Source organism: Bidens hawaiensis, unplaced genomic scaffold, assembly GCF_021521415.1.
Source record: "Bidens hawaiensis isolate Kalapana, Puna unplaced genomic scaffold, B.hawaiensis_p1.1 tig00030823_1, whole genome shotgun sequence".
NCBI classification, from domain to species: domain Eukaryota; kingdom Viridiplantae; phylum Streptophyta; class Magnoliopsida; order Asterales; family Asteraceae; genus Bidens; species Bidens hawaiensis.
Genome location: NW_027495162.1, coordinates 24,008 through 43,970, shown reverse-complemented (window position 1 = coordinate 43,970; position 19,963 = coordinate 24,008). Strand labels below are relative to the sequence as shown.

The 19,963-nt window shown below is 41.2% G+C and overlaps 1 protein-coding gene across 1 annotated transcript; it reads left to right on the top strand.

The window, feature by feature from the left end:
* The first annotated feature begins 17,344 nt into the window (after positions 1–17,344).
* Positions 17,345–18,466, top strand: LOC143581187 (uncharacterized). Its single transcript, XM_077064018.1, has one exon. It carries the CDS (start codon positions 17,345–17,347, stop codon positions 18,464–18,466), a length of 1,122 nt encoding a protein of 373 aa, XP_076920133.1.
* The last annotated feature ends 1,497 nt before the right edge of the window (positions 18,467–19,963 follow it).

The following is a 19,963-nucleotide window of genomic DNA, read 5'->3' as shown; positions in this document are numbered from 1 at the left end:
GAATTTGTTATCTCCTCTAATCGTAGCGAACTTTGTTATTGCTCTAATCAAGGCATGTAATAACTCATGTTTTCACTATATTTCCTTTATATGTTGTGCACTATGCTATATGGGGCGTTACCTACTTTATTATCTGCATTGACTTTTGTTGGTTTACCTGGAATATTATGAGGAACTTGTTGTTTCATAAGTTCATATGGCTTCTGGTATTCTGTCTTAACCCTTGAGCATGTTAATCATTCATTGCTATATTACATGAAACAATTTCTTGTTAAATATTGCATTAGCTATCATATCTCGACATCTCGTGTCCTTATGCTCTAAACAGAATGGAGTTGCTCAAAGAATGTTTCATCAGAATATTTTTTAAGATTACTCGACAATAATCGAACCTTATGATCACATGCCCGTCTTGATCTTGGTTATCTTCCAAATATTACAACTTATGCATATCGTCTCAGTACTGACTCGTAAATCCACTAATCATGCAATTAGTGACAAGAAATCACGAAGTTGCAATAAAAGATCGACACGCAGGCTAGAAGTACAAGAACTATAAATTAAACGATTCAAAGTACTTAGCTGAATCCTAAACCGTCTATAAGTATTATGTGATGATATGAAGTTAAATCACTTTTGTACTTGGAATAATCATTAATACTCCATAGTTGAGTACACTAAATAAGTTGAAGTTATATTTGGACAGGAAGAGACTGGTATTTCTTTTCTTGTCCTTGATTTGTTCTTGTGATGTTCCATTTCTTTTCGCGTTGATGTACATATGGCATAATATTGGAGTATCGTTTCGCCTGTAAGGATGAGAGTCATGAGATTAGAAATATTAGCAAAATGCGGAAATTGATTCATAAAGACACAGCACATGTGGGGTATGCAAAAATCTATCAAGGAAGAAAATAGATTTTCTTGATTATCATCAAATATTTTTAATTTTTACACCAATTAACATGAGTTAACATACAATAAAAAGAATGTGTGGATTGGAAAGAGTCTGAAATAAATGATTTGAGAGTTAAAATGTTGTATTCCATGTATATATAAATATATAATGCTTGATGTTCCTGTTACACCCTTGATTTCATTAAGCAATCAAGAGAAAAATAAAGGAGCTTATGGTAAAATAATATTGACATGATAAAGACAGTGCCCTTAAGTTACGGACGGCCGTCCCACATGGACGGTGTCTGATTTAACACCAACTTCATCTCTATCCAACCAATAATGTAGTAATAGTGGTGAAAACATAATATCTGAATCTTTTAGTGCCGGTAGCTCACAATCTAGCTCTTTGGGTCACCACAAGAGTTATTATCTGACCGGTAGGTACACTGTAACGACCATAAAAGTCGTCGGGGGTAGGAAAACGCCAACAACAATGACATGTGGTCAGCATAGGCAAGACACAATTTGGTCAACCTATACTGAAGACATATCGTCGACATAAGGTCAGCGGGATTCCTCAATTCCTTTAGTGTTGGTAGCTTCAAAATCGAATCATGAATTGGTATAACTCACCAAAACGAAAACTCACAAAATGATTATTGAATAGCTCTTGATATATTATAGAGGAAATATAACTCAAAAGATTCTATTACACATAACTCATATCTATTGAATATTGATAAACCTTAACTCGGTTCATTCACTTATGTTCATATAATGTATAACTATATAACTCGTTTATCTGTACTAACCCTAACTTCCTAACTAAAGAATTACTGGTTTTAATTAAAATACAATTAAGAAATAAATTGTAATTTTAAAACATAACCAACAATAAAAGACATGTCATGTATTGGTGAATGATTATTTGATAAATATTAAAATCTTAAAGAGTTTGAGTTGATTTAGTTTATTTTATTACGAATAAGTTTTGATTATTTTTATTTATTTATTTGGTTTTCTAGTTTGAGTCTAATTAGGTTTCTTGGTGAGCAAGTTAAGATTTTAGTATAAATAGATGGTTTAGGGTCATTGTATTTTCTGTTGTTTTCGTTTTTGATAATATTGAAAGAGTTGTGAGGAGTTCTCACAAAATATCGGTGTTGTTCGATCCAATTAAGTCAACAATTGGTGCCTCGCGTTCCACGAGTTGTGACTAGGAGTCCGAAAATACCTACATAGCTCACAATCTAGTCCTTTGGTTAATTAAACACACTTACTGCATGGTATACAAGTTAATTAGTGAATTACTTATAATATGTTAAATGCTAATCATTTGTATTTTAGAGACTTACATAAAGCAACACGTAGAGTGTATGTTTATGATTATGGGACTGCATGAGCACGAAATATAACCTAATGATGAACATAATCCCCATATATAGGAGTACTATATATGCTAGGGTTCTAGTGCATGATTATTATGGTCTAGCTAGCGCATGGGTGATGAAGGGAGCACCACATTAATTAAGCTTTTTTCTCTCTAGCCCGACCTGTCAATTCAACAGTAATTTATTGTCCAGTAATAGTCTCAGGTGCTAATATAATGTTATGATTATATTTGGAAGGATACTTGGATATTGAATATCTTGTGGATATCGTCACTTTTAACCCCATTTGTGCACCCCACTGGCCACACGATTTCCATACGACAATCATGTGCAACCCTACTACACATTTCGGTTTTGCCATTCAAAAGGGGGTGGCGGCGCAGCTTGGTGTCCGCTTACCTGCCTCTCTGTTGTAACTGGATCCTTTTTTTTAGTTAAATGAAAAGTTAATATCTTTTGAACATACAGAAATTATTATATCCTCCTATTGTTTATGTCTTTAGAAAGAGGTTATGTTAAGGTTAATTTTTTATAATGTTGTATTACATTTTCATTCCATATGTAGTGATGAAAGAAAGAAAGTTCAAGCTTAATTAATTTCATCCCAAGTAGCTTATTGTATTATATTATATATTGTATATTCATCCCATTACCATACGGTAGAAGTATTTTTTTTAATGCTTTGATTGCAATGATCTTGTTCTCAATTAGCCAAAGATATGGTTTATGTTGATGTCTCTTCCAAAATGATTAGCATTATGACTATTTAGCCCATGGACAAAGTTGATTGCATACACTTTGTTTTATGGCTTCCAAAACTTGAAAATCCCACTAGACAAAATAAGTTGTATTACCTCATCCCCTCTCTCTCTCTACTTCTCTCCTTCTTAACAAAAAAATAAAATAAAAAATAAATAAGGAAAGAAAACAATTCTTTTACTTTGGTCCATATTAATTTCTTTTTGTGATTTTAGTGTAATCAAGTGATCTTATTCCAACTAGATTTACTATCACAAGAAAATTAGAATAAACATTGTCACATGTTAGAAGTTGTAAATTGTCTACTTGTAGAAGACTATTTTTTTTTATTTCAAGCAACTTCTAACATGTGGTTTAAAGGAGTGAAACCTCTAATGACTTGGGTTTAAAGGGGGCATAACGCCCTTGGCAGGGTTAGGGACCGCGTCCTGGTGGGTTTAAGGGTAAAGAAACTAGCTTCGATTTACGTGATTGATATAAGGTTGCATGAAAATTAAGCATCAATAGGAAGAGGGTGTTCATAAAATGCTAAAACCCATCGAACCTTCCAAACAGAAGCAGGTCGGTTTTTATACGGTTGTAGATATGTGTGTGTGGATCAGTTCAATGCCAATTTTTTAATGATGTGCCGGTTTATAGTCTGGAACTTGAAACCGCTCATGTATAACGAACCGGTTGTTTAACATGTATTACTTAACTTTTTTTTCACTTTAGGAACATGTTATATTCGGTAACTAAATAGCACTTATAATTTTAGGAAAAAAAATTACATGAAACCGCTAAACCAGACAAACCCGGTTCGTCAAATAATAAACCGTGAAAAACATGCCAATTCAACCGACTCAACCAACCAGATAAATCCGATATGTCTTTTTACACATTTGTGGTTCGTAATTCAGTCCGACGTTTTCGTCAAACCAGACCCTGAACACCTCTAATTTGGTAATGGTTGCCAGTGGTAGCTATCCATATCAATGGTATATGGTCCTCAATAGAACTAATCATCAATAGTAATTGAAGAAACACTAACCGGACCCCGGGCAGATTACTGGTAACCTGGGGGTTAGATAGATGTTTCCCACGAGGGGTTAGACCCTTGGAAGATGGTTCTTCTGATAACCTGCAAAACAGACACCGTGAGCTCGTCACTGAGAAGGGGGGGGGTTCCTCCTTGTGACCACCCTCCGGCGTGAGAATCAGACTAGATTGCTCTTTAAATATAAAAGTATATTAAGAGATTGCTAGAGCAGATATCAGGTATAATATGATGATATAAGATAAGATGTTATGATAATGTGATAAGATATGATGATCATACCATTTGGGGTATTTATAGCCGAAGGTAGGTTTCCAAGGAGGTATGGCCGGCTGCAACAGTGTTCCTGTTCCACCAACAGTAGCCTACGCACGTGCCCTGCTGGTAGTTGGTGGGTAGGTAGCGGCTGATAGCGACCAGGCCTGCTGTATACTATTCCTTTTCCACCAACTGCCGGCTACGCACGTGGTATGACAGGAGTTGGTGAGTAGGCAGCGGCTAATAGTGACATACAGTGTAGGAGCATGCTGCTCGCCATACTGTTGTCCATAAGCTGTCGTATCTTTAGTCAGATCTTTTTCCCATACCTCGTCAGGTACAGTACAGAAGATCTTCCCGTATCGTACGGACTGGCTTATTTGGGCGGGAGTATTCCCCCTCCCGCCCTTGTGCGGGATTGTTCCCGGCTTCGCTCATTCCTTCAGGTGACACTGAATGAGAGCTAAGTGCCTTGTGCGTGTAGCCTTGCTGCGCAGGTGGCCTTCCCTAATGGCTTGTATCCGAGGCTGCGGGGACAGGCGGAGTCCTTCACCATTGGGAGGCATTTCCTGCGGGACCAGCTTGCGTACTGCGCGTAAGGACGTCACGTCTCTGAGCATGGTTGGTCCTGCGGATCCAGTTGGTTTCTGCGCAGACGTCCCTGTTTAAGGTGAGTCTTGCGGGTCCAACTGGGCTCTGCTGGGACCTACCTCTTCAAGTCCCCCCAGTCCAATGTTCTTCTCATGCGTGTTTAATAAAGTGAGGTGAACTTTTGGACTTAAGCAAAGGGTTTTGAAAAGGGTTTTTTAAGGTTTTCCATGGGGATTCTTCCCGCGGAAGTCCTTGTCACTTGCAGAAATTCCCGAGTTTCCTGCTTGGTCTTTGGGTATGATGCGGGTAGGTCTGTAACCTCCTCGCAAGTCAGGAGCGTTGAGTCCCACTTGTGTGGACTTTCCATGAGGTTTTGGTAGTTTTGAACATAGTGATCAATTATGTTAAAACCACCAATTCCATCCTGGAGCTTCCAACAACGTAGTTCTCGACGTTCCCGCTATGCGGGGATGTTATTTCCGTTTCCGCAAGCATTGCCCAGAAGATCCTTCTTGGTTTCAATTCCCAGCGGAGCGCTAGGTATGTGAAGGGTTTTGCCTTAACACTGTACCAGCGCTCGTCTTACGGTTACTTTACTTCCAAGGTATTCCTGGCGTCAATTCCCTGCGGGTGCTAGGTATGTGAAGGGTTTTGCTTTTACACTGTACCCGCACCCGTCTTATAGTTACTTGGTTGCCGAGGAATATTTGGCTTCAATTCCCTGCGGGTGCTAGGTATGTGAAGGGTTTTGCCTTTACACTGTACCCGCCTCCGTCTTACGGTTATTTGTTCGCCAAAGTTTCACTTGGCTTCAATTCCCTGCGGGTGCTAGGTATGTGAAGGGTTTTGCCTTTACACTGTACCCGCATCCGTCTTACGGTTACTTGTTTGCCAAGGTTTTACTTGGCTTCAATTCCCTGCGGGTGCTAGGTGCGTGAAGGGTTTTGCCTTTACACTGTACCCGCATCCGTCTTACGGTTACTTGTTTGCCAAGGTAAGGGGTATTTTCCCGCTTACTTTTTAATATTTTTAAATTTTGAATTTCGAAATTCGAAAGGTTGGTGGAAAGATAGGAACAGTCCAAACCTCTGAAACGTCGTGCGACGGTTTCTTCTGACTGTGTCAGGACGTGCAGGAAGTTATGGTGACGTGACATTATATGGTCATTCCAGACGCTTTTTCAGGCGCGTGGGCGCGATTTTTCGGGCGCGTGGCCGCGAAATTACTGGCACACGTCCTTTCAACAGCTGTTTCCAGCTTGCTTTTTGCCACGTGTCATAGTTTCATTGCACCTTCGATTTCTCTCTCCTCCGCATTAAATTCACCGCATTAATTGCGATTACTATATAAAGGGGGAGAGGGTTATTTGTAATCCACACTTTCACCCTTCTCTTCTTCTTCTTAGCGATTTCCGGCAAATACTCCCCTTTTCAGGCAAGCATTTTCCCGAAATCGTTTTCTTCTTCCTCTGCAATATGTCTTCCCATGATGCTGAAGCTGTAGCCGACGATAGGAGTACTGCTGGCGAGTGCCAGTGTGCTCTACCTGTCGATCAGTACCAGTATGTCGTCAGGAAATTCATGCTTGAGTCTCTTGAGCCTGAGTTTCCTGAACCCCACCAGACTGTGTACGATGCCCCCAGTGGCAAGATCGGGGTATATGCTGCATTCTTTGTTTATGGGAACCTTAGGTTCCCATTGACAAAGTTTGTGTACCGTGTCTTGGAGAGGCACGGTGTGCACCTGACCGAGGTGCATCCGATGGCGATTGCCAAGATCCGGCACTTCGAGTGGGTGTGCCGGATTCTGGGTATTGAGCCCTACGTGGACCGCCTGATGACCTTCTATACTTGGAGGTGCATCCAGGGGTGGTACACCCTGACAATCCGTATTAAGGGTTTGAAGATCTGCGCGACCGAGCGCAGTCTCCGCTCGTGGAAGCGGGAGTTCTTCTACATTTCTGCCCGCGCCATCCCCATTGCCATGAAGTTTAAGAAGGGACAAGCGCTTCCGAGCCTTCACGCTTCCAGCTACCAGGAGGCGGAATGGTTCGCGAAGATATCCCGGGTCCAATCTCCGGTTTACCGGTTTGCGGAGTCCGGGATGGTGATGCTGGGGATGAGCCGGGTATGGAAGGATGCGTCCCGGTTTCCCATCCTTCTCGAATACGGTTTGAACTCTATTCCTTATGGTATGTCTTGTCTTTCTTGCTGATATGAGTTTGTCTTCTAACTGTTTCTTTTCTTTCAGAGGGGAACGATTTGGAGTCGCTCCTGTACCCGCGGGAAGCTGACGGTCCCGTGCGGGTGGGCACTCGTGCTCTAGACGAGAACGAGTTGCCCATCCTGGAACAAACGGCGGATCGGTTTGTGGAGGTCTATCCGCTGGGCCACGAGATCCTGAGCCAACGGCGGCCAGGTAAGGCGATACTCTATCCTCAACCCCTCAATGCTGTACCCGCTGCTGGAATTCCTGACATCCTGTCTTCTTCTGAGGAATCCGCAGATGGTCCTCCGCTGGTGCGGAAGAAGAAGGCTGCCGGCGGGAAAGGGATGGAGAAGGTGGCCTCCACAGCTGATCCGGTGCTTCTATCTGACACCGAGTCAGATAGTGAAGAGGTGGCGGGGAACCCCGGTAGTGAGAAGACCACTGCTCCGGAGGCTACGACTGTTACCTCCGGAGAACCAACGACGACGACGGTGACCGGTATCAAGAGACCGGCTCCATCGGGCTCGTCCCCGCCCGTCTGTACGTTCAGGCTCAAGAAAACCCGTAAGTACAAACATCCTTGTTTTTGTAGATTTGTCACTTTATAAATTTATTGAAACACTTATCTTCTTGTGCAGGCGTGGATGTTGACGCATTCCAGGGTGGAGCGCAGAGGAGTACCTCTCCGCCGATGACGGTAGGCTCGGTCAGCCTACCTGAGGCGACGACCCAGGCGCCTGCGCCTGCTTCCGCTGGATCAGTTGCTCACTCCCTTGAGCCGACTGTTCCAGCCGAGATGACGTCACCGCCGGTGGTAAGTGCTATTTTTACAGCATCTTTCACCGAGTCGGCGGTTACGATTGCTGCGGATTCTGCGGCAGCGACTGCGGCGGCTGCCACCATGCCCCCGCCACCGGCACCGACGGCCGGCCCATCAGGTACGCATGGGAGTACTCGCCAATCTTTGCCACCTTCCCATCTGCCTGACCTTTTGGATGGGTTTCCTTTGGGTTCAGGTGATGGGTTCGGCGGCTATCGGCCTGTTATAGACCCTACAGGTGCGTAGGGTTCCTTTGGCCCTTTTTCACTTATATATTTTTTATCATCTTTTCCTAACTGCTTTTTTGTTTTTTGCAGTGTCGGATTCCAATGAAGTGTATGTTCCGCGATGGAACATACGCCGAGGAACAACCCTTCGTACCCCTGTGGAGTGCGTGGAATGGGCTCGCCATGCTGCTCCCCATGGTGCGTTGGGGGAAGCCATGGCTAGCTACCAGGAGGGTAGGCTAACCAATGAGCTTCGGGTTCTCCAGGCCCGGATGCAGCCGCGCGTCGAGCTGCTTTGTCGTGAAAACGACAAGTTAAAAGCAGCTCGCGCCAAGGAAGTATCTCAAGCGCGGGCTCTTCGGGAGGAGAACCAAAAGTTGGCCGCAGCTGCTGCGGAGAAGGAGAAGGCCTTCAAGGCCCTCGAGGTTGAGGTTCAAGCGCGACTCGAGGCCCGCTCCAAGGCTGCCCAAGCTGTTAACGAACAGCTTCGGCTGGCTAAGGAGACTGCGAGGAACGCAACCGAGAGGGCCACCAAGGCTGAAGCCGTTGCTGAGCCTTTACGCGTGGAGAACGAGGAGCTCAAGGCCAAATTAGAGGCTCTCCAACGTGCTCATGATGCCTTGGCGATGGAATATGCCAAGAAGCTCCAAGAGATCCTGGACCAGAGGGGCGTGCTTGACCACACCGAGCGGAAGCTTAAGGGCGTTGAAGAGGCTGCTGCAAAGGAAGTGCTACTTGCCAATCTCAACAAAAGCGAAGCCGAACGCGCCCGCACCCAAGCTCAAGCCGCCCTCCAAGAAGCTCTGGTTGCCAAGGAATGGCTTCTTCGAGAAGCGTTGCCTCAGGTATGTTTAGCTTTACGTCTTCACGCTTTCCTTTGTACATAGAAAAGGTTTTGACACTATATTTTCTTTTGTAGGTTGTGCATCGGGTCTTCTCAGAGACATCCTACGATGATGCTATGAGCACAGCCCTCAACGCTTCTCACGAGGATGGGGAACGGGCCGGCTTCCTGCTTGGTCTAGGGTTCGTTGAGAAAGGCTTCCCGCCTTCCAACTTCCCTTTGTACAATGTTGATACTGAAGCCATATATGACCAAGCAGTAAATCAATACGCCGCCTTCCCGCATCCAGTGATGGAGAAGGTGAACCAAGTAGCTGCTGCTGATGATGGGTTAGCTATCCTTAAAGCTTTCCTCGAACCGCCCCGTTCTTCTGATGGAGCGGGTCCAAGTGGAAGCGGCCCTGAAGCTTGATCCTGAAGATCCCTTCCCATTGCTAAGATAGTCTTGTACAGATGTATTTATTTTCTTTTCGTAGGCGGGTAGTTACCCGGCCATTCTTGTAATAATTCGTTTGTGAAATATAAATCTTTTTGTGTATAAGATTGTTATTTCCTTCTTTGGGTTTCTTGCTTTATAAACTTATGACTTGCATACTTAGTTTTAAATTAGCAATTTTCCAAGTGTAGAATAAGTTAACCTGTTGAACGTGGTTGATAATGGGTTAAAGTTTTGCTTCCTCTTTCGTGATTGTGCGGGTAGAACCGTCACTTGCACTTAGTAGGATGGCTAAACTTTAACCTTCATCTGACCTGCGTGTAGGTTTTCCTCATCTTTTGAGGATAAGTTAACCTTTGAACGTGGTTGATAATAGGTGTGAAGTTTTGCTTCCTCTTTCGTGATTGTGCGGGTAGAACCGTCACTTGCACTTAGTAGGATGGCAAAACTTTTCCCATATCTGACCTGCGTGTAGGTTTTCCTCATCCTTTGAGGATAAGTTAACCTTTGAACGTGGTTGATAATAGGTGTGAAGTTTTGCTTCCTCTTTCGTGATTGTGCGGGTAGAACCGTCACTTGCACTTAGTAGGATGGCAAAACTTTACCCATATATGACCTGCGTGTAGGTTTTCCTCATCCTTTTTAAGAATTTTGTTTTGAACCGTTCGACGCGCGGTTGTCAATAGGTTAGTGTTCAGTTTCCTTTCATGATTCATGCGGATAGACCGGCACTTTCATTTAATGGGATAATTGAACTCTTCCCCTTCAACTGACCTGCGTGAAGGTTTGTCACGTTATTGGGTTTGTGCGGGTAGGACCGCCTTCCCACGCAACGACTTCACGTAATGTGAATGCCGTCACCAGTGTTGCATAGTTTAACCGTTCGACGCGCGGTTGTTGATAGGTTATTGTTCAGTTTCCTCATTATGATTCGTGCGGATAGACCGGCACTTTCATTTAATGGGATAATTGAACTCTTCCCCTTCAACTGACCTGCGTGAAGGTTTGTCACGTTATTGGGTTTGTGCGGGTAGGACCGCCTTCCCACGCAACGACTTCACGTAATGTGAATGCCGTCACCAGTGTTGCATAGTTTAACCGTTCGACGCGCGGTTGTTGATAGGTTATTGTTCAGTTTCCTCATTATGATTCGTGCGGATAGACCGGCACTTTCATTTAATGGGATAATTGAACTCTTCCCCTTCAACTGACCTGCGTGAAGGTTTGTCACGTTATTGGGTTTGTGCGGGTAGGACCGCCTTCCCACGCAACGACTTCACGTAATGTGAATGCCGTCACCAGTGTTCAGAAAAGTATTAAATGTAAAATCATCAGCTTCGATGTTCTAAAGAGAATCATTTCCATTAGAAGTGGCTCTTGGCCTTTTCTTTACAAATTGGAATTGATTTACATGCAAACTGTGTAAATAAGCTCCCTTCCATATTGTTGGGATGGGAGTGCCATCGAGCCGATACGCACCTGGTTCGGGATCTCGTTCTTTACGCAGCATGTAGTCTCGACATTGAAGCTGGAATTTTTATTCGTGTTTTCCCCAGCTGGGGTTCTACACGCACCCGCCTGCTAAGCCTTTATTGCGCCACGAGGTGCGCGAGCGTCCCATCTCTGACAAATGCTTCGACCATGTCTTTTACGTCTATGCATTCTTCAGTGTTGTGGCCTTTTGTCTTGTGAAAGTCACAGTATTTGCTCCGATCAGCATCGTGACGATGTCGGATTATTGGAGGCTTTGGCCACGGGAGCTCTTCAGTGGCGAATATCTCAGTGACGCTTTTGGTGAGTGGCGTCCATCTGGAGTTTCGGTGCGGCTGTACATTATCCCTTCCGCCCAATCGATGTTGCAAGTCGGATGAGGTGTCAAAGTTTACCCTTGACTGCCAAATGCCTCGCTTCCGCTTTTTATTTAGTCGGGCGGTGAGGACGTTGTCTTCTCTCGTCTTCTGAGTGTAGAGGTTTGTGCTCTGTGGTAGATCTCTACCCAGTTGCTTCTCCGTTTCCGCATAGCGTTTTGCTGCTGTCATGATGGCATCCCATGTGGATGGCATGCCATCTTTACCCGTTAGGGTGCGGATGAGCTCTGGGTCATGCACGCCCTGGATGAAGGCAGCGCGAACAAGATCTTCGCTGATATTGCCCAAACTTAGCTTCTTTGAGTTGAAGCGAGTGATGAAGTTTGGCAGAGATTCATCTTCTTCTCGTATGCATTTGAGGATTGTCCATTGCTCCTCGGTATACTTCCGTTGCTGGCTGAAGTGTTGGCTAAACTTCTGCTGGAAGTCTGCCCAGTCGTAGATGTGGTTTACCGGTAGACGATCAAACCAAGCTCTAGCAGCCCCAACAAGCGTCATTTGGAACATGTAACACCACGTAGGTTCCGTCCAATTGCTGACGGTTGCCCCCGCTATGAACCTGTTCAAATGATCGTCTGGATCAGATATACCGTCATATGTGCCTATGTTAGGCATTTGTTTGGCACTCTTTGGGGCGATTGCTTCAGCAATGTCCCTTGCAATTTTGGACGTTCCCGCATTTGCAACGTTTGGTCTGAACGTTTTGGAGAAGTCTCGTGGACTTCCACCTGTGCTTTTTGGTTTGAAGGCTTGTCCAAAATGCCTTTTCGGTTGGGATTCCATTTCCTTACGCTTCCCTTTTGCCCTATGGCGAGGGTTTGCGTCGGAGTCGGATTCCTCCGAGTCATCCTCCCAGTATTCGGATTCGTCGGCCTGTTGTACGGAACGCAAGCGTTCGTCCAACTCAGCCTGGAATTCCTTTTGTTGTGCCTCCGCCCATGCCTTAACTTCATCGAGAGTTTGACGGGGGAGTCTTCGTTTCTCAAACTGGGTATCATTGGATCCCAGTAGGCGATCATTTACTGCACTTGCCCCAGCTTGAGTAACTGGGGTAGTGTTCGTAAAATTTACTTCACTTGCCCCGGCTTGGGTAACCGGGGTAGTGTTTGTAAAAACTGTGTTACCGGTATACCCCCCAGTAGCTGGGGTTGTGGTTATCGGAATTTCTCTAACCATCTTTGTAGAAGTTTGAAAAAACTGGAGAAAAATGTAGTTCTAGCTTTATGCACGGATGGCGCCAATGAAGAAACACTAACCGGACCCCGGGCAGATTACTGGTAACCTGAGGGTTAGATAGATGTTTCCCACGAGGGGTTAGACCCTTGGAAGATGGTTCTTCTGATAACCTGCAAAACAGACACCGTGAGCTCGTCACTGAGAAGGGGGGGGGTTCCTCCTTGTGACCACCCTCCGGCGTGAGAATCAGACTAGATTGCTCTTTAAATATAAAAGTATATTAAGAGATTGCTAGAGCAGATATCAGGTATAATATGATGATATAAGATAAGATGTTATGATAATGTGATAAGATATGATGATCATACCATTTGGGGTATTTATAGCCGAAGGTAGGTTTCCAAGGAGGTATGCCCGGCTGCAACAGTGTTCCTGTTCCACCAACAGTAGCCTACGCATGTGCCCTGCTGGTAGTTGGTGGGTAGGTAGCGGCTGATAGCGACCAGGCCTGCTGTATACTATTCCTTTTCCACCAACTGCCGGCTACGCACGTGGTATGACAGGAGTTGGTGAGTAGGCAGCGGCTAATAGTGACATACAGTGTAGGAGCATGCTGCTCGCCATACTGTTGTCCATAAGCTGTCGTATCTTTAGTCAGATCTTTTTCCCATACCTCGTCAGGTACAGTACAGAAGATCTTCCCGTATCGTACGGACTGGCTTATTTGGGCGGGAGTATTCCCCCTCCCGCCCTTGTGCGGGATTGTTCCCGGCTTCGCTCATTCCTTCAGGTGACACTGAATGAGAGCTAAGTGCCTTGTGCGTGTAGCCTTGCTGCGCGGGTGGCCTTCCCTAATGGCTTGTATCCGAGGCTGCGGGGACAGGCGGAGTCCTTCACCATTGGGAGGCATTTCCTGCGGGACCAGCTTGCGTACTGCGCGTAAGGACGTCACGTCTCTGAGCATGGTTGGTCCTGCGGATCCAGTTGGTTTCTGCGCAGACGTCCCTGTTTAATGTGAGTCTTGCGGGTCCAACTGGGCTCTGCTGGGACCTACCTCTTCAGTAATCAACATCTGTAACAACTATGATAATCGTTATCTTGGTCCATCAGTGACGATTGTGAGCGATAACTGGGAGAAGTTACTACTGATATTAGCTATAAGTATGCACTAATAGCAACTTGGGCGATCAACGGTAATTGAGTTATTACTAATGTGCATACTCATCAATAGTTAGTGACTTATCGTTGAGGGTTTTTCCTGCTGACGAGTCATTATAGATGTTACTGAATAACAGCCTACGGGTATAACCACTAATAAGAGGTGTGTCGTGCCAACTCAACGTCGTGTTGATGATTCCCTACCTATAAAAAGTTCATATTTGGTCTTATTGGATACAATATTCACATTGCTTCATATGTTATTACTTATGGGCATCCTTCTTGTTGTCAAACATTTTGAATTAAGGTCATTTATAGGAAATATGAAAGCTATATTTTTGGTACATAATTAATTTGTCTACATAATCTTGAGCTACCAATGAAATAACCATGATGTGCTAATAGTTATCAAAAATATAATAATGTATACATTTATAGTTAACAAGGGGCCATCATCCATATCTCATAAGATTGGTTGAAAGAGGATAAGGCGATTATCACAAGCTGAAATTGTATAAAATATTATGATCAATAGACTTTTTAAGAATTATAATTTTTTATTATCATTTACTTTTGTAAAGACGCATTGCTTCATATATATATGCTTACCAACCGTACTTACAATAAAGTCTTGGTCCACTAAGATCATGGATAATAAAGTTGTTTTGTTTGCTTCAAAGCAAATTGTTTTTTCCTTTAGCATAAATTAGTTAACCCAAAAATAATACCTTCTAGTACTTTCTCGGATGACCATATTATTTATCACTGTTATTATTAGTGTGGGTCTTTCTTAGATTAGGGTATCTTTGATAGTTTATAAACCAAAGCTGAAAACTTAATCTAGGAGGTGAAAATTTTATATAAAAAGTCGAAAGATGTAGCTTTTATTTGTATTGATGTGTGATTGACACATTAACTCTAGCTAGGTGAAGAATAAAAATCACTTAATGTGATCAAATCTTAATCTTATATATACATATATATATATATATATATAAACGAAACATTTAAAAGTTCTCTAGTTGATCCCTCTATTTTCTCAAGCCACCAGTAATTTTATAACCTTCATAACTATCACAACCCTTGGTAGTAATACAATCGTAATAACTAATATTGGTGGTTTAGGGTTTAGGGTTTAGGATAGCAGCGCAGCTTGTTGCTCGCTTACCCATTATCCAGATGTAGTTTGGTTTGTGTTATATATAAAAGGATCAATATTTTCTCTAAAAAAATATTGGTGGTTGTATAACGACCGTAACTACCGATGGTGATTATAACCTCTGTAACTGTTGATGTCGCTACCTCATATATACCCGTTGTTCCAAGAAATTAGAATAGTTAGATCACGTGCGCACTCCGCAACTCCTAAATTACTTGTATCAATCAATGTATATACTCAAATTTCTCATTTTGTTGAAGTTAATCCCTAATCACCAACAAAACACGTCTTTTTCATATGATACTAGCTGGGTGCTCGTGCGATGCAGCGGAGTACGCACGAGAAACACAACCAAATGCATAACTGGTCGGGTTACGTGCGTTACATGGCACTGGGCATGTATTTATTGCTCTTGGTACATGTAAAAATGTAATCCGCCTAACTAATGCATGAACGCACGTAATCAATAAGCAAAGCTGAAATATACAGCAAATCTAAATAAATTATTTTTTAAACCAACCTAGTTTAACCCGAATCTCATGCCAACCCGACATCGTTTAACCTGAAAGTTGCTATGATCTGACCTCTATCAACCCGAACCCGTACCAACCTTACTTGAACCAAACTAACCATATTTTTGTATCGACTCGTTCCTAATTTACTTGTATCAATGTATATACTCAAATTTCTCATTTTGTTGAAGTTAATCCCTAATCACCAACAAAACAAGTCTTTTTCATATGATATAATGCATACGGAAAATCTAGATGATTAATTAACCAGTAGAATTCAATACTATTTACCCTTAAAAAATGAGTTTACTTCTTACAATCATCATATGTTATCTGCCTACATTGTAGACTCCTTGATAGTTACAATCATTACCCAAATGACAAAATATAGGTGAAAGCCACCCTTAATATTATTAATAGAGTTAAGTGTGTTGTAAAACCTATGTGACAACGACAAGTATTTTTGTCATGTTTGATACCAATTGTAAATGAACATGATGTCTGACTTGTGACATTTGCACCATGCTTTGTACCCATGGCAAAGATGGAAGAATATCAAGGACTTCAATCTAATTATACAATTAAATCAATATAGATATGCACCCTCATATATCAACACTAGTAATCTTTTACGATACTCGATTTATCCTGCAAAAATCGTTTCATTAAGACTACAAATCACGTGTGTCCACTTAATACTTTGTATGGTTAAGGAATCATAGGTGTTTAAGTGGTTAAGCATGTGATAGACAGTACTAAAGGGACATTATGGTGGTAAGATAGCTCAAATATCAACACTAGTAGTAATCTTTTACGATACTCGATTTTTCCTTCAAAAGTGTTCACTTAATACTTTTAAGGAATCATAGCTAGGTGTTTTAAGTTGTTAAACATGTGAGAGACTGTACTCAAGAGACATCATACCGATAATGATAAGAGGTCGAGAGTTCAAATCATGTAACGTGCAGAATGCGAGTAGATTATGAGTTGTTAAAATATATGAAAGAGAGAACATTCTTAAGTAGCGGGTTCAAATTCAAGCAAGTGGTCAAACTCGTGATGTTAAAATATTTTCAAGTAGGGACCAGGGACCTCAAGTTAACTCAATCCTCTCTCGCTTCATTTTATATTTAGTTCATATCATACCAGGTTAAAATTCGGATATATTTGTCATAAGAAAAATGATAAAATATGTAAGTTCACCGAATTAAACAAACATATATTAATACTTGTATATTATTTATTTTTATCAAATAGTAAGTAATGTATATGAATAGTTTCTTTATAATTTTTTTTATAAACAACATGTTGGTTGTTGCTTATTTTCTTTTATATATTATAAATGAAGTTAATTGGTAATAATTTGTTTAAACTAAGATATTATTGAACTTATTAATCAAAATTAGCTCGAATTCACGCTCAAAGCCGATGGTTAATTAATTGTTAACCAAATTAACTAAGCCATTTATAACCGAAATCAATCTGTTATGAAAATCTAAAAACCCTAAGTATTGGTTATAGATTTAGTTTTAAAATGAATAACCGAATCGAAACTAGTGATCATGCTTACTTCTAATGATGAGGGGAAATAAAAGCTATATCAAGGGGTTAAGAAACTTGGAATTATATAGAGAAGATGACTGCATTCAGAAACTATTAGATTATAATTATAAGCTAGATTATTAGTATTATTTGTATAGTTTATTTATGTAATTATGTAACTCTTGTACTTAGGTTATACCGATTAAATGATTGTTAATCGGATAACCCTAACTTTTCCAAAGGGATTATACATAACCCTCCCTGGATACATTTGACGGTTACCAAAGAATACAATAACGATTCTCTTATTATCAAATTCATCTACAATATAATCTATTGATCCAGTATCTTCAATAATCTGGTATCAGAGCCGGATAAACAAATCATACAATCAGGCGATTCAACAGTTTTTTTTTCCTTCAATCATCACGAAAAAAAAAACAAAATCACAAGATTTCTTTATGGCGATGCAAGGCAGTGGAATACAAACCCAAATACCAAAATTATCGGGAAACAATTATTATCACTGGCATATTCAAATGCGAGTGCTACTTGAATCTCAAGATTTATGGAATATTGTTGAAACGGGCCATCGCGAATTACCAGCGGAATCAACCGAAGCCGTTATCAATGAACATAGAGAAAATGGAAAAAAGGATAGAAGGGTTCTACATATTCTATTCCAGGCATCGAGTGAACCAATATTTGAACGAATTGCAACAGCAAACACATCTAAAGAAGCATGGGATATACTACATAAAGCCTATCGAGGGGAACAACGAGTACAACGGGTAAAACTTCAAACACTTCGTTGTGAATTTGATATATGCCGTATGAACGAAACAGAAACCATAGAAGAATACTTTAATCGAATCACTTTAATAGTAAACCAATTAAGAATGAACGAAGATAAGATTGATGAACAAAGAATTATTGAAAAGATTTTGAGAACCTTGACTCGAAAATACGAGTCCGTTGTAGTTGCAATTGAAGAATCAAAGGATATAACAACATTGTCCACGGAAGAACTTATGGGAACTCTACAATCCCATGAATTGAGAATAAAGCAATATGATACCCAACAGATTGATCAAGCCTTTCAAATGCAAAACCAAAACATGAATGGGTATAGTAATACATTAAGAAATCAAAGGAATTTTATTCCAAATAGAGGCAGAGGAAGAGGACGAGGGGGCAGATTCTCACCCCAAAACAGGAACCAAATTAGATGTTATAATTGTCAAAAGTTAAGCCACATAAGTAGGTTTTGCCCAACCAGAAATTTGGATGAAACAAGAGAGAATATATTAATGCATGAGAGTGAAGTTAAGGAAGATGATGAGGATACGATGTTTATGATATTTAACATGGAGGAAAACACAAACGAAATAAGTTGGTATTTAGATAGCGGATGTAGTAATCATATGACTGGAAATAAAGATGCGTTTTTATCACTGAGTAATTCAGATAGACGGGAAGTTAGGACAGGGGACGATAAGAAACTTGCAGTTCTAGGATGTGGGGAAGTAAGTATTAACTTACAAGGAAAGAAAAAAATAATACCTAATGTATTCTATGTTTAAGGATTGAAGCATAATTTGTTGAGTGTGGGACAATTAATTCAAAAAGGATATGAGGTGTTCTTCATGAAAGACTGCTGCAAAATCAGAGACCAACAAGGGTATAACATAGCCAATGTCAGAATGACTGAAAATAAAATGTTTCCATTAAGCTTAGATCGTGATATTAACCTTGCCCTAAAGGTCACCCTAAAGGATGATTCAATTTTATGGCACCATCGATATGGACATGCCAATTATGACACATTAGTAGAAATGAGCAAAAAAGGAACAATTAAAGGTCTTCCATCAGTTTACAGAAATGAACAAACTTGTGAAGGTTGTATTATGGGTAAACATGCAAGGAAAACAATTCCAAAGAAAGCAACATGGCGTGCACAAAAGGTATTGGACTTGATCCATTCTGATATATGTGGACCCATGAGAACTCCAACCATAGGGGGATGCAAGTATTTCCTAACTTTCATAGATGATCATTCTAGGAAATGTTGGATCTATTTTTTAAAAGAAAAGTCACAAGCCCTATATTACTTTAAAGTATTTAAGAATCGAGTTAAGAACCAAAGTGAAAGGAAGATAAAAGGCATTAGAACAGATAGGGGGGGGTGAATATTGCGGTCATGAATTTCAAACCTTCTTAAACGATCACGGAATACATCACCAATTAACTACAAGTTACACACCACAACAAAATGGGGTGGCAGAACGGAAAAATAAAACTATAATGGAAATGAGCAGAAGTATGCTAAAGTCAAAGAATTTACCTAATTATTACTGGGGAGAGGCTGTTGCATGTGCTGTGTACATACTAAACAGAACCACATCCAAAAGCATATCCGAGGTTACTCCTCAAGAAGCATGGTCGGGAATAAAACCAAACATAAGGCACCTTAAAGTTTTTGAAAGTTTGGCTTACGTTCACATCCCTCAACAAAAAAGAGGAAAATTAGATGATATACAGAAAAAATGGTTTTTGTCGGATATAGCGAAAACAGCAAAGCTTATAGGCTTTATGACCCAACAACTAAGAAAATCATTGTAAGTCGGGATGTTATCTTTGACGAAAATAGAACATGGGAGGAAAGAAACAATGAAAGAAAGAATGAAATACCATTTTGGATATCAGAAGACAAGATAGAAAATGCTCCTTCACAAAACACACTTTCTGGTAGGACACAAAACGTAAATGATGATGATCACAATGAACCAGACTCATCCGAAAGTTTAGCAAATAACAGTCCTTTAATAAGAGAGGAAAATAATCAGCCTCAAACTATTGGAGTCGAGAACACTCTAGATGCCACAGCAAGTGTTAATGATCCACCAATAAAAGAAAAGGCTCTTAAAAACATCTACCGAAGGACGAAACCACTTACCCCTAGACAAGTAACCAGATTATATGAACAATCTGATAAAACAACTCAGAACAATAGAGAGAGATTACACTTTGCTTTATATATTGATAATGACCCACAAAGTTTTGAAGAAGCATATAAGAAC